General features: G+C 40.7%; 1 protein-coding gene across 3 annotated transcripts; it reads right to left on the bottom strand.

The window, feature by feature from the left end:
* Positions 1-941: 941 nt before the first annotated feature.
* zdhhc9 (zinc finger DHHC-type palmitoyltransferase 9) lies at positions 942-22,877 on the bottom strand. Of its 3 annotated transcripts, XM_041255905.1 has the most exons (10): positions 21,736-22,877; positions 13,725-13,885; positions 12,617-12,775; positions 11,866-12,003; positions 10,951-10,999; positions 10,217-10,319; positions 7,701-7,804; positions 6,419-6,512; positions 6,019-6,052; positions 5,797-5,924 (listed from the first exon to the last, which is right to left on the bottom strand). In XM_041255905.1, exons 1-10 carry the CDS (start codon positions 21,900-21,902, stop codon positions 5,884-5,886), a joined length of 1,050 nt encoding a protein of 349 aa, XP_041111839.1. In that variant the 5' UTR covers positions 21,903-22,877; the 3' UTR covers positions 5,797-5,883. The 3 variants fall into 3 exon arrangements, with proteins under 3 accessions (XP_041111840.1, XP_041111838.1, XP_041111839.1); XM_041255906.1 differs by lacking the exons at positions 6,019-6,052; positions 21,736-22,877 and adding an exon at positions 21,592-21,722 and having other exon boundaries at positions 942-5,924; XM_041255904.1 differs by lacking the exon at positions 6,019-6,052 and having other exon boundaries at positions 943-5,924; positions 21,736-22,871.
* Positions 22,878-24,330: the final 1,453 nt, after the last annotated feature.

Genomic DNA, 24,330 nt, shown 5'->3' with positions numbered 1-24,330 from the left:
CACCTGTAAAACCTGAGGATTTGGGGCTCTCCAGGACCAGGGTTGCTGTCCCCGTGTAGTTTGTGTTTTAATTGTTTTTATTTTTGTGATTGTATTTTTGTTTTCTTATTCAGAGAATCTTTTCAATAACTCTTGTTTATATTTTTGCTGCCTTGTAGTGTTTTATAGTTATTGTTTTATTTGTTCATGTCCTTTTGAATGTAGTATTTTTTTTTTATTGTACAGAATATAAATAAAAAAATAATAAAAATAAAGCAATCACTCCAAAGAGGCCTTAAGGAACAGCTAGTAAGCTTGTACATATATAAAAATGAGAGAATGGTTTGGATACCAATTAACAAGCAATGCCAGTTTATTACAATAACTAATTATATATTTGAAAATAGAATCAATATTTATTAGTCGGATTTATACCCAAATGCAATCCGAAAGGAACAGTGGCAAAGAGAACAGAAGATTCAAGGCAGCTATCGTGTTCACTAGTGCATTGCTTGTAAATATCTGCCCGTTGCACCGCCCAGCACTAAACAAATACTCTTCAATTGTAATGTGTCAGTTCTACTTCCTCGCCCACAGGGCGGCAGCATCGCTAGAGAACTACAGTTCAAACGACACTGAAGCCCTTCTTGCAGACAGGATATGGTTTCGTTTGTTTTGTTTTCTTTGGTTATTTCAAAACTGACTTTTAAAAAAATATTACCGATAGTAAAACAATTCTTACGAGAAACATGAAGATATAATACGTTTAAGATACTGGTATGGGCACCTGTACTGCAACATTTTTGTTAACTTTGAAATGTGTTTTTAAGGAGCGCAGGGTTGACAGCTATAAGAACATAAGAAAGTTTACAAACGAGATCTTGCTCGTTTGGTTGTTAGTAGCTTATTGATCCCAAAATCTCATCAAGCAGCTTTTTGAAGGATCCCAGGGTGTCAGCTTCAACAACATTGAAGGTCTATGAAATTACAATATGTAATGTTTTCACACAGCAGGCAGCTGGGTAGCTCTGTTAGTGGATTTAAACCCATGTTAGGGCATGTGTTTTCTTTTCATTTTCAAAGACTTTGCTCTTTTTGACTGGTGTCAGTGCACTGAAGTATACAAAGAATAATATAGAGGTTGATATAGGCTTATTCGCAATGCTAGACTCTGGCATGGAGCCGAGTGGTGCAGTGTGATAACTGACAAACATACTGTGCTGATGTCTTTGGAGTACTGGGTTAAAATCCTGGGGATTCCTCACTATTTTCAAATAATTCTCCTTGGAGTAGATGCACAAGTCTCACTTAAGACTTGTGCATGCAGTTTGCCTCCTTCCTCTTCTCTTCAACACCCCCACCTTACACTCTCCTCCCTCCACAGGGTAGGTCTTCTCCATCTATGGAAACACAACCAACATCAATACTTACCCCAGGAACTCCCCTCTGGGAGCTGGATTCAAACCGCTGCCTTCAGGTAGAGGCGGCCATGGGATTAGCTCACTGCACCACCACCTCCCTCAGGAAAGGTGTGTTTCACACCAATTATAAGGCAAGTTAACCACTTGTTCGACAAAACAGGAATGAATTGCCTTGAATGAAACCCAGTACTCACAGAAAAGTCAATTAACCAATTATTTGGAGATAAAGGAAGGAATCGCTACTACTCCAAGGGGAACATCACAATTTGTTTGTGAATTAGCCCACTGTGCCATCTCACTTCCATGGAAAAGCTTGCTTTGCATTAAGTATAAGGGGCATGAACCAATTCTTTGCAACTAATGAATCAGCTGGATTTAAAACCAGTCCCAGAAAAAGGACCTACACAACACGCTAGTCAACTAACCCACTGCAGCACCCGTCTGCTTGAGACAGTGACAGTACATGAGATTAACTACCCTTTTCAGAGATTGCACACTTCTGGAGTTGAGAATCATGAATATTATTGCACAACTGAAAAGAAGATGGATTATCAAACCTATTACAAATTAGGTCTATCAGGTAAATACCACGGCATATGCTAAGAGTGTTAATACTCTATATGAAAAAATGTCCGTGCTAATCTTCATTGGAAAATCTGTTTTTTATATTGTGTCCCTGGTCAAGCTGTGGCTTCTGAAGCTGAGCCACAGAAGCAATTCCACTTCTAGCTTGCAATGCTTTTCCCGATTGTTCTTGGAAATATGCTGGATAGCCTGGAACTGGAACGTACGCAGTACCAAATGACTGACTTGATGGATGTTAGACGGGACAGCCACGTTTTCCTACAGTTGCCAAGTTTGGCATTAATATATTGGCTTTACCACACAGTACAGCAAAAATTAGAAACTTTTTTTTTTCTCAGATGAACCTTCGAAAAGCAGACGTAGAAATCAACTGTCTACAGCCATACTGGATCGCATTCTGACTATCAAGACTGCTGTTAAAAACAGCACCAGCTTCCAACCAACTAAACAAATTATCCAGTCTGCAAAACGTGGCCATGTGTGGCCTTAAGTAGTAAATAAGACCTAAAGAAATGCAAGTACATAAAAAAGCCTATTTTATAACGTATTTCATTGTTTTTAAATATCAGTAAAAATATGAAATACTCTAGGGCTGGCCAGCGAGCCGATACTGTTCTAGCTGTAGAGTACAGAAGGCATTACCTTCTCCTAGTTGACCACATTGTGAAGTTCAGAGCCTCAGCCCGGGTTGTTTTAACCACTTTCAGATCAGCATGTGGCTAATAACTTACAGTTAGTAATGCTATGTTGTCCCTAAATGAATGCCCTGATACAGGCTTGAAAACAAAGATTACAGCAACCCTTTTAACACAGATAAAAGACAAGAGCATTTTCTTCTTTTAATTATTTAAACACACATCAATCAAATGAATCCTTCATTTAAAAAAAACTAACACTAAATGAAAGTGAATTGTACATAAATAAAATAATTGTCTACATAAATCACAGTGTTATTACAAAGCAAAAGGGAAGGTAAATTATACAAGTGATTTTTTTTATTTCTCTCTCTCTCTCTCTCTCTCTCACTGTCATTTGCTTTAATTATAAGTAACAAAGAATAATTACAAACCCTTGAATTGTTTGCATCAAGACTTGACATACTTACATTTTGATTTTGGTCACTAGCATGTAAGTTCTACACCTGGAACAAAAAATCCTGAGGTATAGGGTTCATCCTAGAGGGATGGCTTTAGAGGGTGCACACTGTATTCACACAACAAGAGTTGCCAAATAGGCCACTCTTGTTATTAACTGAGCAAAAACTAACTACAGTTATGGATGTAGTTTTCAATATTCCTGAAGATACCTGGTAATAAGGCTTAGGGTTTGGTTAATGTAGGGAAATAAAACATTACTTGGTAACAGTGTTAATTATTGCCCAGTTAATATCCAAACCTTCTGGACTTTGATGAAGCAATAACTCTCCTAGAAAGCCTACAAAACAGCTTCAGTATTTAATCGGATTGTCTTTTTGTTTGTTGAAATTCTCTCTTTTAAAAAAGTCTGTCCAGTTTGTTATGTACTCATTCTGGAAATGTCAACTCTTTTTCCACTGTCTGAAAAATACTGTCCTAGGATTAAAAATTGCCCCTCACTCAGTTCAAACCGATACGATCTTGGGCTGATGCAGATGGAAACAAACCGTCTCACAGACAGAACTGAGGCTCTACGGTTCATCTAATCGATCCCCCATCCCAGACGTCATTACTGCTCTAATTATATGCAATAGGATACGTGCGGGCAACACCGCTAAAAAGTCACCAGAAAACTCACAGAAACCAAAAATCTTGTGATGTTCAATTAACCTTAACATGGAAAGTCCCTTTGTCGCGTTAAACTGCTGACTGAATATACAGCTGGTTTCTAACAAATTAGTTATTTATCAAATAACTAAGATAAACAAAAAATAGTAGCATTGACTTGTACACCATTTTTAACCTTGCTTGATATTAATAATACTGCTAGGAAGGGCCCACAGCCAGTCTTGCAAATCTTTTTCTGGCTCAGTAGGAGGACAAAAGACAATTAAACCTGTTCTTTAAACAGTACATTATCCAGGCTGCATTCCACCCAGATTACAGATAGCTCAGCATTTCCTGACCGGAGAGGTCAGATTATTTTATTTTTTTAAATTGTCACGTGTAGCATGCAACAAAATTGTTTAGCCCAGATCTACACTATAGATTGTACATCCCTTCCCTCTGCGATATAAAATGGCTTTTAATATCGATGTCATGCTGATGCCAAAGAAACGTTCTCCAAGGGAGTTCCAAACCACCCACGGATTGAAGTGCAGAGGCTTCTTCACAAATGTTCTAACTCAATTGTGTGAAACGTGGGATAGTGCAGCTTCAAATAAGGCACAGGTACAAACACATAACACTCAAAACAAAACCCTTCTTGTTTATGCTCCCTTCTGCAACAATGTAGGTGCTCCAATTAAATGAACGGCATATTCTTGGCACCAATAGGATCCAACAAGACATGGCAGTGAAATTGGCCCTTCGGGATTAGATTACACAACTGTAATAAGCCAAGGATTCCTCGTTTTTCTGCTGTTGTCCTTCAACGTTGTGGAGGAGTGAAAGAGCAGCCTGTCTCCAAACACACAAAACAAACCAGGCCATCACAGTTATGTAGCAAAACACTGTACAGTATTGCAATGAAAACTATAAAAAGAAACCACAATTACAACACTAAAAACACAAAACCCTATTGTCCACAGCCAAGCAAACTACAAACCACACAAGAGATCAGGATTGGAAGTCAAAGAGTTGACCAAATTAAAACACACACACACACACACACACACACACACAGTGCCACAGCAGTCAAAGATCTTAATGGTTTTGCATAAGGGAAAGAAGAAAATTGGGTCAATCTTCTTGCAAGTCAAATAAAAATATCAATCCATGTTATAGCAACACAGCTGTCATTGGGAAGTATTGAAAGACACCATCATTCTACTTTAAGGAGACTGGATGTGTTCTCCAAGGTGACTTCCTCTACAAAACACATTGCCTTCATTAATGAACTTACAAGAGGTGCCACTGTAGCATTATGCCATGCACTCCCATCACTGCAAAATGTAATCTTATTCTGTGCAGTGATTCAGATATTTCATTAGGTTCTCTTAGCAAGACTTTTCCAGGAGCAGATGACCAAGTCCTGTACTTCAAGTCGGGTCTGTTTTTTAATTCTTTTTTTTTTGTATAAATTCATATGAGTAAACCTGATTTCACTATATCTCATAACGTAAACAAATCAAAAAAGACAAACCAACAGAAATTATTAACAGTAACAACACTTCAGAACAAGCCATCAACTCGCAGCTGTCTGCAAAGCTGGATATCTTCTGCCTTTGAAAGGGTTTGGAGTTTGATTTCTTCTGTCCCATGAATGGCGTTTAAATTTTGCCTCCGAGGTCATATCCTTCAATCTATCCCAAAACAACTGTCGGGCTTCACAAAAAAAAAAACACACCTTCATCATTTCTCAATGACACAGAAACCTGCCCAATGCACAAACAGGAATGCAAGGCCCCCACAAGTGACGGGGACTAGCCGATTGGGCGGAATGATAAGACGAGACTCACAAGAGTTCTTCGGTTTCCCGGACAAAGGCAGAGTTACAAACGAAGATGCTTTTTTTCCACTTCCACAGAATGTATCGTTATTGTTTAATACTGCAAAAGAAATCATTCAGGGCGTCCTCCCCTTCTGGAGACTGGCCAAGCCCAGCCTGCAGTTAAAAGGCCTCCTCCAGCTCGGTGGTGGATTCTGCCGTGTCTGCTGGGGGCGGTGTGGGCGGCTCGCTGGGAGGGGACTTGTTTTTCAAAGGGGACAGCTTTTCTTCCACGCCCCCCTCCAGCTCCGGCGCTATGCTGGACTTCACATCATCAGGGGTGTGCTCGTTGGGAATCAGAGGTGCCGTGTTTTTCTGCAGAGAAGGAATGCACACTAGATTAGCAAGCGTCTGAAAATAACTCCCCGGAATTCCTGCGAACCTCCACTCAATCCCCAGGCTCACTTACGTGAAGCTAGGTCAAATGCATTTCCTTGTTTGAACTATAAAAAAAAAATAAAAAAAATCGGGTCACAAAATCTCTCCCACAACCAAGCGATTTATTTTTTCTACCGTAACTGTTTAATTCCTCTCTGCAAGTTCGCCTTTCCTTTAAAACAGGAGTCAGGTGTTGAAATATTAGGTAGATCAACACGCAGGGATGGCAATAAGACTCCCATTGCATAGCAGTCTGATCCATTCCTGGTTTTACTATTTTATAAAAGTTTAAAAAGACACACCTTAGCTTGTTACTTATACAATGTGACTTTATCAAGCACGTAGTAAAGCCTGGAATGGGTGAAACTGCTATGCAGTCCCTGAACCCAGTCAAGCACACAACCATGCTCTTCAAGTCTGGGCTCACTTACAGTAGTTTGCGGGTTCTCCTTATTGTTCTTTGAGGCTGGTATTGGGACAGGGGCCAAGGGCAACTCTACCAATTCCCCACGCCGGTCCAGAGCACTAAGAAAGAAGGAAAGAAAGTTGCAGTAATAGATTACTGAACAACCAAGGCATTTCAAACACCCATCCCAAACTTACAAAGAAAAAGTCTTGAGAAAGACAGGACAATACATGTATTCACCAAGAGATATAATATGCTATGATATGACAAAATCCCCAATGATATTTATTTTTCATAAGCCACTCAATTGTTATAGCATGTATAGGGCTCTTCACGTGATGTCCCTTTAAAGTTATATTGAGCCGACTCTGTTTCTTAAATTCTTGGAAAAGCATTATTTGTGAAACAGGATCAGTTTTGTTTCTTCACCCGTAACTTGAATTAGACTATGATTCTGTTTCATTGATAATGTATTAAAAAAAACAACAACTTCTTATTCTTAATCCAAGAATAACACAAAAAGTGAGTTCAGTTAATTGCTTTTCCTGGATTTAAAAATCTTAATGACTCAATGTAATCAATATAACTTAACTTGCTGTTTGAGTTTGGTTTGAATTAAATAAGGAGCTGCTTTATTTTACATTATCGATGAAACAGAATCATAGTCTCAATCAAGCTGCAGGAGAAAAAAATAGTGAACCTGTTTCACAATCAACACTTTTCCAAAAGTTTAATTGAATGTAGTTGGCTCAAAAAAAAAAAAAAAAAGGAAGATCCCTAAGCTCAAATAGCAAAGTAAAGCAGAGTTCCACTTGTTTTCTAACAGCCTCATACCAAGTGTACTACTGCGCTGGTTCAGGCAGAGGTACATCTCCCACTGCAGAAACACCAGTCACAGTTCTTCATGATGTTTCAGACTCTCTTACCTGGGATGCATTGGCCCGCACAGCACCTCACAACAGTTCTTCATGATGTTTCAGACTCTCTTACCTGGGATGCATTGGCCCGGGATGCACTCACAGCAGTTCTTCATGATGTTTCAGACTCTCTACCTGGGATGCATTGGCCCGACAGCACCTCACAGCAGTTCTTCATGATGTTTCAGACTCTCTTACCTGGGATGCATTGGCCCGCACAGCACCTCACAGCAGTTCTTCATGATGTTTCAGACTCTCTTACCTGGGATGCATTGGCCCGCACAGCACCTCACAGCAGTTCTTCATGATGTTTCAGACTCTCTTACCTGGGATGCATTGGCCCGCACAGCACCTCACAGCAGTTCTTCATGATGTTTCAGACTCTCTTACCTGGGATGCATTGGCCCGCACAGCACCTCACAGCAGTTCTTCATGATGTTTCGGTGGCTGTAGGGGTTCTGCACCCGGTTCTTCCCCGACCACGAGCCTTTAATCTGAAACAGCAAGCAGAGCCTTGCAATAGCAAACAGCAGCAATGAAATGCAGTGAAGAGAACAAGCATTAAGAAGACCACGCAATTGTATTGCTATTGGTATTATTTTTACTGTCGTCATTTACGATCCAACAGCAACCCAGGGTTAGTTATTAAGCAGCGCTTCAGGCTGAGTTTAGTGCAGTGGCTCTCGACTGTGGATTTACTCCAAACAGCACACAGTGGCTGCTGTGTTCAGCTGGAAGAGAGGCCAAACATTTGGGTTTCATGAACAGCAAGGCTTTTCAATTCTTTTTTAATTAAGCAAGAACACCACACACACTGGGCAACTCCTGCCAGAAAACTGACCATGAAGCACCCCAAGACAAAGCAACTAACCTGTAGTATGATAAGACAAACAATCTAGCTGTCCGAGGTATTGTAAACACTACATTTGTTTTTGGGCTTGAAGATATGTATTCATATTTTACATTCTGTTGCTGATGCTGTTAGAGTAGTCTGGAGCACACAAGGCCACAACATAAGCATTATATAAAAGGGGCTGGTTGCACAGACCTGGAGTAGATCTTAATGTATCTTAGACTAGCTTACGTTGCCTTGACGTAGTGCAGCAGTCATTTACAAACCACGTATTACTGTAAAAAACAGTTATTACCACTGTAAAAGTTATGATTTTAGGCTTAGCGGTTATCTAATGGTCTTGACCACAGAATCGGATTGGCATAGGAACAATGGCTGCAGTGAAATTTATCCATTACTGTTAATTCATTTAAGGTGCATTAGAGCTGTGACCATCTGAAGGTGCCCTTTAGTCCGAAATTGCCTTCAGAGTTGGGCCATGCTAACTGCAGGAATACAGGCAGCTATTGATTGATCTATTAATAGAGAGTCACAAGAGCTGAACAAACACATAAGGGGTGGGGAATATTTGCACAACGTGTGTTTTCCCATTTCTAATTATTTCCTTTACTAACAAGAGAAACCTTCAGGGCAAAGTCCTATCAATCTTAACCAAGGAACATTAATATTGAGAGCCCAAACGATATTTAACAGACAGTACTGTATAGGCCCATCACAAGAAAATGTTTGCTACACTGCTGAGTTAGTGATATCAGTAGACCTGTCAAATCTCCCTTATTTGCCGGGACTTTCCCGTTTTTTGGACACTTCTCCTGGGACAGATTTTCTCCCATTTTTTGCTAAAAACTCTATTGTTAACCCCTTTAATGTCAGCAAACCTTTAATTTTTGCAAAAGTCATGTACGGTCTGTGGTTACTGCAACCTGTACCGAGCAGGGTTTGGGACCCAGGGAAGCCCTATAGCAAGCATGCATTCAGTGCACGAGGCAAGCTTACATACTGGACCACCTACGATGGCTTTGCATGCGATAAACCCTCTCGGTAAAATAATAAATATAAATGCTAACTTTAAGCTTCGTGGGCAACAACATTTCCTTCTGTAAACTATGAAGAACTGATTTTAACAGTGGGACATGGGAGAAAGAATGATGTTTCTAGTAAGCATGAGATTACAAAAACACCAAAAAGCCAGCGATGAAGTGTAGCGAATAACGTTGCAATACCACCCTGTTGCGTATTTTGGCTTTAAATATTTTTTTATGACAGACTGATTGAATTTAGAGGGTTTTTTTTTTTTCTTGTTATAAAGTAGGTGCCACAGCTCACGCTTTGATGACGAGGTCAATGTGCAGCGCCAAACCCAGCCTTTGGTTTGCTGTGTAGTGAAAGTAACAACGCCAACTGTGTACGATTGGCGATCGTGTTTACAAAGTGCTGGCTGCTGCCAAATCAGCCACCTATAACTACAGAACAATAAGAACCACAGAGGCCAAGAGAAAACTGGACTGTGAAGCATGGCATGGTTGTTTTTCTGTTTGATATTTATCCTTTTTAAAATCAATTAGAAGGAGCAGCATATCACTGTCATTCCACCAAGTAACACAGTGGAATAGTTGTATGCCTTTGTCTTATGTAGGTATAAACTTCAATTCAGGCCACTAAGATTTAAGATTTTAAAAACTCAATGTTGACAGTTATATATCAGACTAATGTGGGGATGGGTCGATCATAGTGCATTGTAGTTTTCATTATATATGAACTATTAATGAAAAATCAGTAACGTTTGTTAGTAAGCTAGTTGCAGACAGTTACTGCAAAAGTGCCCCTTAAAATACAGCATGAAAACTGATTACTTACCCATTGTAACAAAAGTTAAATTTTTCATGGAATGGGCTCTATAGTATTATTGCATTGTTTCCGATACCAATTGCATGTAGAGCATTTGTATGGGAACAGTGTGATCATTATTACATTAGGAAAACAGATCCATTACTAGGCATTGTATCATGTCAAACAGAAACAAGGTTTCATCAGCGGAATTGAAAGCACTCACGTCTTCGTTGGTGGTTTGATTGAGTGACACCAGATAGGTATGAAAGCCTGTCAGTCCCACCACAGACCACAGCGTGAAGAAGCAGACCACGACCTCCAAGACAGTGGGGGGCAGTTAAGGGAAACAGTCATTAAAAGATTCTTGCAGCATTAGGATCTGGGGAAAGCAAAAAACTAGTCCTACAGAACAGTGGATGTAGGCAATTGGTCTGGACACAAATGTTTCAGGAACATACACACACACCCTAATCCTAACCTTCAAATCACAATTAAACCCCAAACCAACAACCTGCTCTTGTCCGAATATCAAGTGAATCGTTCAAGATGGTGCATATTCCTGACAGGAATGTTAAATACTTTTGCTGGTTTAAAATCGCCAGAGGAGAAGCTCCATGTGGTCAAGGTCATGGCTTTGGGACATGCATCTATGTCACAAAAACCTGATACACTTTCCCTCTCCCTCCCCTTTGGCTAAAGCACTAGTAACTTGGTTACTCCCCCCTCCCCATTTAGAGAGCTTGGAACCAGACACAACGCAGAGAAAGTTTTCTGTTTTTCTGCCAAATAGGAAAATTAATACAGCAGGAGAACAGAAGGGCCTTCTGGCAGGACTGTATAAAGCATGCAAGTGAACAACACAGCCCGTCTCTCTCACTATCCGTCTCAAACCTGCTAGCACAGCAAAGCACTCTAATAAAAGGGATTTATTACACATATCTGTCTGTTAAAGGATATGTTCCAGGGGTATCTTTGAGGGTGTTGACAAACCCAGAATCCACAGAGCCTGAAAAACAAGCAGAGCACAATCATTTAGTGATGCAAGTGCGCTACAGTAAAAGCACAGCAAGGTGTAATAAAGCATAGACCATGCATGGCAAAGCATTGTAACGAATAAGGGGGGTATGGTGAAGCATCTTACTAAACATGGCACAGAAGTGTAAACTATGGTAATCGCACAGTATAACTATGGGAAAACTGAAAAAATACTGTTCAAAAATACCATGGTCAACTTTAATAAGGGCAGGCAGGCACACCCACAGTTTCAATCTCAATCTATTCCTTCTCGAGACTGATGTCCAGCGATTCAGATTACATGCAACGGTTCAATTCAGACACAGAAAGGTCTGGAGTGCAACGGTGGAGCAACTCCTGGCTGCTGGACTTCTAAACACATGCACTGCTGTAGGAGTTGCTCTTATCAGCTGCTGTGGAGCTCGTTCATTTACTTCTCTTGGGTTCAATAGGTATCTATCGGGTTGGGGGGGGGGGGTAGGACGAGTCTGGCGGTCATCCAAGTCACATAACACACACTGCTATATACACCCTTGAAATATTCCAGAAATAATGCATACTATAATTTCATGGTTATGTTTAGCTTTACTAATGACTGGGTGGGCACTAGATCTAAACTTGGGGGGGGGGGGGGGGGGGGGGCACAACCCCCTAAGCCCCCCCCTTGGCGTCACCCCGGGGTTACAGTATATTTAATACCATGTGTTCTTTTTTTATTGCACTTTATATATGACAAAGTGTAAGGGAACTGAATTGAGACTTTCTGTTTTTTACTACATCAGTCTGTAGTGCCTCTCCCTCAATGTGTTTGTTGCTGATTTATTCATGACACAGTCGTTAGGGGAGCCCTGTACTCACGCAGCACCACGTGGACGATGTCGAAGGTGAAGATGTAGATGGTGAGGAGGGACAGCGACAGCGTGAACAGGTAGAAGTAGCGGTAGTTCCTCTTCCCCACGCAGTTCCCCACCCACGGGCAGTGGTGATCAAAACGCTCTGAGAAACACAAACTGGGATTAGGGACAGAACCAATCAATCTTCTGATCCTCTCCTGCCTAACTCTTTCATGCATGGCAACCTCATATGGAGGAAGGATTATAAAAAAAAAAAATTGGACAGATGGGAGACGCAAATGCATAACGATCTCATATGAGAATGCCACCCAGCATATAAAGCAATGGAAATAAATTAAATAATATATAAATGAAAAATATATTAATGTCCAAAACCTATAATGAAAGGGTTAAAAAAGGCACAACCAGGAATAGATGTGGAATGAGTCATCGGGGGAAGTAAAGCAATATTATAAAATGGCAACATTTGTTGTAAATTTGATGAGAAATGCAGAGTCACAATAGCAATCTGGATTCCCCAGGTTAGAAACAAAGGGCTGCTATTCAGCTTTTGGCCACAGGGGGAAACAAACCCCACAGGCAATGTACAACAACAGACTGGCTAAAAAACACATTTTGGTTGCTTCAGAGGATTAGGAATGGTGTCACTCCAAATTGTGACAGCTGACTACAAGTACAGCCGCAGCAGCAGAAGCCGGTTCTCCTGGTTCCAAACCTGTGACAGAGACGGGCCGGCCCGGAAAGCCACGACTCACCGACACAGTTGTCACAAATCCCGCAGTGGGAGGCGCGGGGCGGACGGAAGATCTTGCAGGTGTAGCAGTACTTGAGCTTCACAATCTGGTTATTGATTTGAACGTTTCTGATCCGGGGAGGCGGGCGCTGGCCAGCTGGGACGTTCCCATTGGCTGCCTCTGTAAGAAAGACACACAAACAAAACACTGTTCAGCCAATAGGAATACATCTGCTCTGGTAAAAATACAAATAGGTTTTTTTTTTGTTTGTTTGTTTATTTTTACAATACTGTTAAATTTGTACCATTTTCATATTAATGTTACAAATTTCATAAGGAATGAAAATATTATCGGTGTTTTCTTTTAGGAAAATTTAAAAGCGGTGCCAAAGATGCATTCACCGCTTCAAATCAGGCCTCTCCAGTCACATATGAGCCTCAGTGGGTACAGAGTGCAGTGTTAGTCCAAAGGGTACAATTTGATTAGCAATTACATCACTGCAGACTTCATGCAAAACTGTGATAACACTCGCTGTCACCTTTAATGACTCAAATTGTTAAGCCCAAACTCTGTTGGTGGTAGAACACATGACATATTTATCAGGCAAGTACTGTTAAGTGTTATAACCACCACATTAAATTTTTTTAATTTTTGTTTAAAACACCACCCCAAACATTGACCCCTCATTTCACACCAAGGTAAACAGTACACATTATATTAGGCTATCAAAATGTAGTCTAACCCTGTTGGTGTGGGTTTCATAATAGGAATTATCTGCTATGAACCCCAAGCCATAGGGTTATATATTTATTTTTATTTATATATATATATATATATATTAGTCAGTATATATTATATATTCAGTGTGCGGCAACAGGGAGCTTTCAGTACAATGACTTGAAGAATTGCACAAGTGAACACCCCTAAAATAAGGACTGAAGACATCATTAAAATCTCTTGAGATAAACACACTACATGACTAACCCCCCTGTGTTTTGCTCAGCAAGTCAGCAACCTGTAAATGATAAACTCCTAAACTCCTTGGCCTATTGGCAACAACAGCTCCCACCAGCTCAGTGCAAACGAAACTGCATCACATGAAGCCGGCCACCTCGGAGGACCTGCTTACCGATCTCCATCTCGATGAAGGTGGCCTCATCGGGCAAGGCTCTGGGCAGCACCCCCGGGTCACTGAAGCTGGTGCGCAGCAGCGTTGCCATGACAAAGAAGAACAGGATGATGGCAAAGACGGGGATGGCAGGGGACAGGTGAACCGCCAGGTATGGGCACCTGAAAACAGGACAGAAAGAGAGAGAGAGAGAGAGAGAGAGAAACAGCTTGAAACCAGCCCACGCAATACACAGGAGAACATCAGACGCCTCTCATTTGTGCCGTAAAATTAGCGTACATTCATACTCAACTTAATTAGGGATTTCACCTTCCTTAGAGACTGTGAATTAAGCAACACTAACCCCTTCTTATCCTGCTAGTTCAAAGCCAGTATCTAAACAATCTACTGTTATACACCACCAAACACAAAACCTTTAATGTGAAAAGTACTGCATTTTGCTCCACCTTAATAAAAAAAACTGCCTTTATGCTCTGCTAAAATGGGATCCTTCAATGTTAATTGCATAGCAGCAGCAAGTACTGGCAGAGCAGGCGATTCTCTAGCTACAGCCGGCAGGCAGATGGTGGCTTTGCAGGTTGCTTGGACCAGTCCCAGTCACCCACTGCATGCCGGACGGGCAGCTGTGATGCCAATCAGAATTGCACAGGCGCAAAGCTGCCCCCTTCACAGGCGACCCCCATTCCGTGTGTGTGTGTTTGGGGGGGTGTCAAGCCAATTCCATATTATCCACAGTATCGTTTCTGCCTGATAAAAGGGATCCCAATTTGTAATTAGAATTATTTTTTTCAGGGATGGAAATAAAAATCCTACTGCAGAGCAGTTTCACCCATTCCAGGTTTTAACATGAGCTTGATTAGCCACAGCGTATAGGTAACAAGCGCAGGTGTGTCTTATTAAACTCGTAGTGAAACCAGGAGTGGATCAAACTACTACGCAATGGGATTCTTATTTCCATTCCATGTTTTCAGTCCATCAATATTTACAGGTTCTTAACATTATTGTGAAAATGTATTTTGCCAAGGATGTTTTGTAGAGCATTTACATTTACAGAATGGCTTTGACAGACACCCTGTCAAACAAAAATCACATTCCATATGCATGCAAACCAGACACAAGAAAACAGCCAGGACAAAAGCCTAAAATATCCTTGACTGTGGCCTTCAGACGAATCCCTGTCTGTGACAGAGCTTCAGTTTTGGCGCTCGTCCAGCTCACCCTGGATCCTGGCAGTGAAGTATAACTCGCTGCAGGAAACAATTTGCTGAACTACAGGATTTCAGCATCAGTGCTTCTGAAAGGGAAGGTAAAGTACAGACCTTGCTTTTTAAGGCAATTTCAAGTTACCACACTGACGGGAAACAAGTTACAAAGCCCAGCGCTTCCAAGCTATTAGTGCAAGGGCTCGTTGATGCTGAAAAGCATGCTGTTTTCATCTTCAATAAAACTGGTTTTGATCATATTGTACAGTATTAGTCTAGGGATCACCATTCCTCTATACAGTGTTCTCAGGCCATTGTGCATAACTGGATCTAGTGTTGGGACGATGTCATTCTCATATATAATTACATTTTTGGCAATAGGTGCAAAAAAGACGAGCCACGTTCTATACCAGATTCAGAAAGACGGGCCAATGTAAAACTCTGCAACATTCTTTCACAAGCACATGAAATGTTCTCTTTGAGCCATTGCAGTTCTCAAGACCACTGCACCACACCTCTTACAGCTTACCCTGTGTGCCGTTTTCATAATGCCCACTAACACAGTAAACATGCGAGTGTGACAGCTTCTGACAGCTTAACCATATCTTTCTGAAAAAGACCATTATCCATTACTGTTAAGTTATGTTTAAAGTGTGGCCTGTCTTTCTACACTGATGCCCATTTTTGTTTAGAATTGGTAGAATACAAGAAATCTCTTGGGAGAAGTAGACCTGTTTTCACAACAGATTACCCTAAACAAAATGAGCGTGGTGGCTGATACATAACCTTGTTTATAAAACTCGGTTCACCTCGCTCTCACAGCGATTCATTTTACTAGGAGTGCCAACAGCAACTGAATCGGACAGGTGCAGGAGCACACGGCAGCTTCCACAAGCGTCAACTCGGAAAGGCTTCTTGGTGTGAAATTCAACTGCCCTTCCAACGTGCATTTTAGTTTCAGTATTTCAGCCCAGAATTTGTATTCAAGTCCCAGATTATTCTTACAGGTTTTAATGACTCTGAATTTGCATAAAATACATTATTTTGTATCTGCTTAATAGCCCACTATTTGGATTTTTAAAATCCAGATTTAATCCAAAATCCACCTTGTTCAGGTTTGCTCAAAGACCGCCCAAAAAAGGTCAAATATGCCGATTAAACATGGCAGAAATTACTGAAAACAGAAACAGTAATACATAATGATCAAGGACACAAATAACTACATAATAAACACTTCCAAAAATATAGTACGCAAAAATCAGGCATCATAAAGTATCCATTAACATTTGTCTTGTAATATTTAATGCACTGTATCTTTGTACATAATCGTAATAAATCAGCAATAAGAATTGCATGTTTTTTTCACGCATGAAGTAATTAATGCAAGGTTAATTAGGTACTGTATTAGGCATTTTATGGTAATGGTCGCCCTTGTGTGTAATAAAATAATGCCTCCATCAGAGCGGGATGCTTTCCTAAAAGGTACTTCTACTGTGTAAACTTCATCAGCAGGTAATTTCTGAGCTGGTCTACAGCCTTTGTGCGGGTTCTATTAAAATGTTGCTATGGTTACGTTTTTGTAACAGGCACAGGGCGATTTGCCTGGATAAGACCGAGAGGTACAGCAACATTCAGTGCTGCTCCACCACTGATTGTAGGTGTGTGATCACAGTGATTAGCAGACAGTAGAGATCCTAAAAAAAAAGCCTTCAGAAAATTGGGATTCATACAGCCACAGCCAACTAAAATAACAGAAAGCAGCTGGGAACGTAAATGACTGCTGAAATGGTGGAGAGCTACCTCTTTATTACACTGTAGGGAGCTGCAGTGGAGAGTCTATCTGTATTTCATTTTATACAGAATGCAAATGGAACATGGGGCTCATGGGAGCTGTGACTTTGCATTTTAAATGTATAACAAGGCAGCACTGTTGTACTGCAATGCACTGTGTATCTAGGCAAAAAGAAATGGTTGGCACTACAGTGGGTGTGCTTCCTTAACAGTCGCTCTGCATCAGCCAACTGAACTGCTTGCTTTCCTGCCTGCCTGCCTGCTTTCCTGCCTTCCTGCCTGTCTGCTGGCAGCCTCGTCCGTCTCTACATGCAAGGAGACAGATTCGGGTCAGGGAATTATTACAGGAGGGGTACATGGGGTTTCTTGTGGGCGCTGTCAGCAGGGGTGGAAAACCAGGGAGGGTAGGAGCCACAAGAGACCCGACCTTTTCTGTGCATCAGACAAAATATACAGCTAGAGCAGCCGAGCAATGCTGGGACTCAGCCGGTAATAAACAGCACCAATCACCGCCGAGCGCGAGACACAATGCTAAATTACTTGATTGCGAATCAGTTCCACATTGCAGAAATTCAACCAACAAAAACGACAACGTTGGTCTAGCATAGGTGACTGTGGGTTCCATCTGTAGCCAAGTCTAAATTTCTTTTTTTTTCTTTTTTAACAAAAATTGGCAAAGTGCTAGTGCAAACAAAGCTGCTTTACTTCAGATCTGCTTATTAAAATCGCTGATCTTAACAGCTGCGGACGGTTTGTGCAGAGAAACCAGTTTTACAAATCTGCATGCAGCACACGCTGTCCTTTGATAGCTGGATTCAAACACCAACATGTTCAAGTTTATAAACTAGTAACTCGCAAAAAGAGCTGTGTTGTCAAATGAATCCAGTACAGGTGCAGTACTTGCCTACTAAACTTAACCCATTCATAGCGCAGAAACTAAACAGGCAAGTATCAGATTTAAAAGATCAGTTTTCTCTAATAGACAATATTTAATGTTTTGTCTGTTAGTCACTATGTAACTGACTATATAAAATAGCCAACCATGTAAATATTCTACCCATACACAATGATAAACAGGTAAATATATATTTCATTTTTTAAGCAAGTAAAAACTATTTGAATCGAAATTGTTCGGATTCCAGAAATCAAGGCATTACTCTTGTATGACAATTGTGTACTTGGTGCGCAAGGTATAATATAAATGTGTAATAAATACTTTGTAGTGTAATTAGATGATCCTTCAATTGGGTGTGCAATGGACTTTGTACTAGACAGCACTATGCAGATCTTAGACCATCGCCTCACTTCCAGTTCTCAGGGCTGTTTATTTTATTTTGCATTGGTAGTGGACAGGATTTGTACTGGCTTGCATGAAATTAGTGTAGAGTAAAGAGCTTTAATGCACTTTCATACGCAGAGGAAGAGAAGACACACAGATTGAAACGACAGCTTGCGTGTGGGATTTTCATGGTTTTACTTGCTTTGGTCGGGAAAGTGTAATCACTGTTATTCCACCCTGGTCCCAGGTCCAACCTCCCTTCATTTCAAAACAGGTAATATTGGAAAGAGCCGACCGATTGAGCATTCCTGTCCCGGGTCCTGCCGGGCCCCTGCACCCTGCTGACCCTTATCTAAAAGAACGCTGCTGACACATGCAAAGCCCCTTTCCGCTTGCAGATTGCCGCTGGAAGTGCGAAACAAAGGATGAGTTCACTGAAGTAACAGTTCAAAAGCTTCAAGAGGATCCAGAGAGCGGACAAGAACCTGTGCTCATACGACACAGGCTGAAAGACGCCAGTACGAAAGGGTACCAAGGCCCCATCTCTTGAGAAATCCTTACAAAAAACAAACAAAAAAGCAAGATATAAATGTTATATATAAGCATATTGCATGTAGAATGAAAATGAAAACTCCACTTTCAACCACCTTCTAAAAAAACATGTTGGCAGCTACATGTAGTTTCTGAACCGTGCTGGAGCTGGTACTGAATCACACGCCTATACCAAGGTAAAGACTAGAAGCCTCTATTCATATTTTCATTGCTTCCATTTGGAGCTGCTTTTTAATGTTATGCTCTTGAGGCTTACGGAAGTTCATCTGTAAATCTCAGATCAGCAGATCCTTTCACAAGGGATCTGCAACTTTCACGTTTCTCGACATCTGGGCTCAGCTGCTACTGGACAAATTCAGCCTTCCGCAGAAACTTGACATCTTCTTTTCTCCGGTTCGAAGGCTCTCCCATCCAATTCAGAGGAGAAAATGAAATCCCTTGCAATCCTGATTTGTTTATTCCAAATGCTGCTGCCTGTTGGAACTTTATGCAAACCAGCTCAATTTGAGGTGCAGAAAGAGGGATCTCGATGTGGTTTTACACTCCTAGATGACAAACTGCATTTCAGTCATCTAGCACTCATTTTAAAAGGTGTTAGCTGGCTAAACAGCCAAGGCGTTCACAGAGATAGAGGCTGGACCGCGTAGACCATATTAAAGCAATTTACAGCACCACATACAAGGCATGAGCTAAATCACTAAGGCAATCTTAACACTGCTTGACATTTATTTACCCCGAACCTCCATGTATGCGATAACGAGAGTTCTGAAGAGCAAGTAGATGTCACTTTAATTACTCTTTTACAGTTCCCTTACAAAATCTGCCAAAGCGTATATTATAAACCTAACCTATCACCACCATTCAGAAGCTTCACTGCCAGCAATAGCTGAGGAACATTCAGATAGAACATCTGCCTTTAAAACAAGTGAAAAACAATTATTGAAAAGGTGAATAAATCTGCAAATTAGATACTTAATGTTTAAAATAACAAGTTTTTAATTGTAATAGAAATCTGAATGATCTGGCACAACTTTGGTAGTTGCCCTCTAAATTATTATTATTTTTTGCTTAAGTAGGCAGGGCTGGCAGAGTTGAAAGTTGACATTGCTGCTCTGTCCTGGCACTTAGGATTCTCCAGACAAGCTCAAATGTAGGTACAAGACTCAAGTGGAAAACAAAATAGGACCAAGAGTATAAGAGCAACAGAACCAGCAGAATGATTGCAAACATCATACAAATGCACTCTCTTTTAGAAAGGGAATTCCACTGGCTAGAAGACATGGTCCAGTAAAGAATTGCTGACCTAAAAACCTGACAGCAGGGCGGCTCTTCTCATTTACTGTGCAATCTACCAGAAAGCCGTCGTTAATGTACAAGCAGTCCCTGATTGGCCACCGAGTTAATGGACAGGATGCATCAACTGCACTGGAGCCATAAAGGAGAGCTTTCCGAGGGGCAGGGCTGAGGCAATTAGACAAAGCCCTAAAGTGAATCCTGCTACAAGGGACTTTAGTCTCTACTGATGTCAGTGCGGCAGCTTCCAAGCACACCAACTAAACTCACCCCCAAAACCAAGATTAATTCTTTGATCACCAACCCTTGTGAGACTGTTAGCGTAGTGTTCCATATAGAGGGGAGTCTAATGCACTGTGCCCTGGACTACAAGCAAGAATGAAGAGTCTGGCTATCTCGTTGTCCCCAGAGTCTCCTATACTGGGGCTCTCAAATCAAAGGGTTTGGTTTTAAAGTGCCCTATACATCTGAGACCAACATATCTTTAGAAGTAGAATCACAGACAACACAGCTGGATCTAAAGAGCCTGTGTGAAAAAAAAAAAAAATAGAAGATTATGTAGTCTAATATTGTGAGTCCACAGCCAGAAGACCTCATATTAAAGTCCCAACTCTGCCACCGTGTATGTGTGTGACCTTGGGCAGATTGCATGACCTCATTTTGCATCAGTCCAGTAGTTTATTCCTCTAGCCCTCTTACAGTACTGTACACCCCCTCCTCCAAATGCAAGAACTCCAAAGCAAACTTCCAGTTTACCAATGAAACCAGTCCAATCCTTGGAAGAGAAAATGCTTCACTACAGAAAACACTGAAGATGCAACACTCATTAAGAACAAGAACTTCACTGGCGCTCAGTTAAAGGACTTCTTTGACCACTGCATGGTAGTTGAAATCTTCCTTAAGAGAACTTAGTTTCCAGTAAGAGTGGATACTGTTTCTTTAAATACAGACACTGCTCTCAAGCTATCTAGCATTATTGCCTTCCCTGGTGTCTGCTGATCAATGTCTGTACCTAATTTACATTTTGTTCCAGTAAAAGAAGGCAGATTCGCCGTTTCTAATACAAAACATATACCCATTCTGGGTTTTATTACAAACTTGATTCACAGATTATACACAGCAAGATCAGGTGTGTATTATTAAACCCATACTGAAACCAGGAGTGAATCAAACTGCTAAACAATGGCAGTCTTATTTCCATCCCTGCTGTCGCCTGGTAGCCAATGCACAGATATTGTACCTCCATAACCATGACCCATCTGTTCTTACATAAGAGGCCCCTCATCAACACAGCGCTAAATCTGCTTATAATGTGTTTATACCCACAGTGGAGCTCTGCAGAATGCTGTACAAAATCCTAACTTTAGACAAAAGTGCTAAACTCTCCACCCACTGCTGTTTGAATTGTATGCAAATGTCTAGGGGGAGTGGAGTGGAATATCACAAAGGGTGTATACTACAAACACGTCATCAACTCCTTACGGTGAAACCAAATTAAAACACACCGAGGAACCAGAAACTCGTTAACTACACTTTTAAACAAATGCAATGCCAAATCTGGCTCCAATGGGAACTTTCTTAATTATACAGCGTTTTCCAGATAGGTTGCATTTTGTTTTGTTTGACTAAACTGTTGCCCAACGTCGTGTGGCGTCACAAGGTGGTTTATATAATGGGTTCGCAACAGCAACGTCATACATACATGTATAGTATTTATGCTATAATAAGCTATGAAAATTAAATTACTCACCATTGACAAAGAAAGAAATCAATGAGTACCTGCCATACATCAAATTAACGTGAAGGGGTGACGCCCCTCACCACACAACGCTATCAGCCTTTTTTTCAGTATTAAATGCAGTGGCTTACTTGAATAATATTCGATTCTACTTACTCGAATGCGAAGAACAGCGCGCAGGTCCCGACGATGAGAAACAAGGTTAGATAAAACACGCCTTTCTGTCTTGCCATCATGACTCTCCCGTCACAGCAAAATGTGTTTTTCCCAGGGAGCCTTTCCCATTTTCGTAACACCTTCTTAGATACCATTACGGCCGACATTTTCTTGCCTTTGTGTGAATTGATTGATTGTTTAAGTATTTTAAGTGTATTTGAGTCACACCAAATGTTCCTTTAAAATTTCTACCACGACTGACTGTCCCACCGCCAGGGCTTCACATTCCAATTGTCTGTCACCCCAACAACCAAATCATATATTTCTTTTTCATATTTAAACAAACAATAAACCTTCTGCAGTGTCTTATTTAAATATGTAGAAGTATTTTACTTCCACCGCAGTACTGCTGGTAAACAAATTATTCACGCTTGCTCTGGTCTTTCTTGGCTTTATGGTTGCATTTTTTTTTTTTTTTTTTTTTTTTTACCCTTTAGAATATTTTAGTTCTTACTTAAAATACATGCATTTGTATATTTTTTAGTCAAGCTTACTCCTGTGGTAAATGCATTGATATATTTTCGAAATTCCACCATTTAATAAGGATAATATACATTTAGGAGACACGTTTATTCAGAGAAATCAATTTTTCCAACACGAGTGGCGTTTCGTTTTTCTGCAATCCACACTTGCTGTACACGTCCCCTTATTAAGATCTCGATAACATCCAGTTCTTGCACAGCACATTCAGAATGTTCACCACCGTCTGTCTCGTCACAAAAATCCACGATTCTTCTGTCTGCTTTACCACATGGAGGTCCTCGGAAATGCATTCATTTCAATTTACTGCAATTGCTTTTTTCTCATGCCAACGCGACTTCCTTTTACCTTTGTCAATCACGCGATTAAGATATCTGCATGTTTCTTTTTTATATTTTATAATGGTCCTCCTGTTCGAGGTGTGACTGTCGTGTTAAAGTAAGGATGATTCCTGGACACGGCAAGCGACCGCTTTATTCCTTTCCCCACTCTTCCCTGTGATTCTCCCCGCAAGCTTCCTGAGTGTACTGCTTCATCAATGGCAAAGAAACACGCCTAGGAGTCAAACAGCCCTCCTTTAAAGGCGCAGCACACCTTGCAAATCACTGCACTGAAACAGCAGCAAAGAACAATAGACATGGTTAACATTTCTATAAACTCTTATCACTGGGGACAAGGGCAGTACACGCCATGCAAAATAACAACAACAGTACCAATAACGATCTGGAAATAATACTATAAATTATAATAATAGCAGTAATAATTCTGTAGTATTGTATTGTTATATGATACTGTAAAAAAATATGTAACGCCTATTCATTATTCATAATATAACATGTAAAAATATAGAGAGAGAGAGAGAGAGGTCATACTTTAATCTCTGAATCTAGTTTTAGTGCTCCCTGCCACGAAGACTATTCTCAATTTGCACATTACTCTAGGCAAAACCATAGAGTGAGTCTGTAATAATGCTCTATAACCCCACCCCCTTTGGTAATACTATATTTAGGCCATATGGGCTGTGGGGAAAGTACCACAGACATCTGATTAATATCTAAACTGTCACCTGCCTCGAAGATGTATACTGGATGTAGGAGGAGTGAATAAAAAGCAGATATTCTCTCCTTCACTCCCGGCGGAAACACTGAGAAACCAGCAGAGACCAGGCTATGTATTTCCACAAGGGATTGTATCTATTTAAATCTGCTGCAGACGGGCTCGGCTTATTTATGGCTTGTCAGAACTTGCCAAGGTTCGGCCATAAAACTGCAGGTTCATTATTTGTGTGCTGGAGCACCCGTCAGAAATGCAGTGAAGCAAACTGCTCATGATAACAAAGGGAAAGTACAGAGCGATTATCAAGGTGCTCATTCAACTAATGCTGCCGGGGAGAAAACTCAACCTAACCTGGTCACTGACAGTGCCGGTCAAGAAGCGCTGCACATTTTATCTTAGCAGCTAGCGGTACTATCACAGCACCCTATCTCATCAGGGGTGGTAGCCTCTAGAGTCTTGTGTTGCCCACCTTTATCTGCTAAGTTTCATTCCCTGTTTCACAACATTGCGACTTTTTCGGATCACCCTGCATGGATGTACATACTGTACTGTATATGTCTGTATTGTTGTTAGGTTTCCCATGCAAGTTTTACCAGACTGTATCCTGTCTTGTTCTATACCCTACTGGTGTTTACTACTTCATTACATTTTGCTACATGTTTACATGCATCATGAATATACCACAGTAAAGTTTTACAAGGGTCAGATATTTTTATTAGGCCTAGCGTTTCTTAAAATAACCTTTACCATCGTAAAGTTTGCTGTTGATTATGTAAATCTGTAATATACATTAATATTTATATTGTGCTCACTTCAGAAAGTGAGCAGACATAAATATTTGACCTCGTATATATTTTTTTCTTTAAACAGTCCATAATAGAATAAACAATCTTCCTAGCTGCTCTATAGTCTTATACCAAGTGGGATTCTGCCCACGTATATAAAATACTGGGCAATTTAAAAATACATAAATAAACAATACCATTCTTCAGATGTCTG

This window comes from Polyodon spathula, chromosome 7 (genome assembly GCF_017654505.1).
Source record: "Polyodon spathula isolate WHYD16114869_AA chromosome 7, ASM1765450v1, whole genome shotgun sequence".
Classification (NCBI taxonomy): Eukaryota; Metazoa; Chordata; class Actinopteri; order Acipenseriformes; family Polyodontidae; genus Polyodon; species Polyodon spathula.
This window is presented reverse-complemented; position numbering and strand designations above follow the sequence as displayed.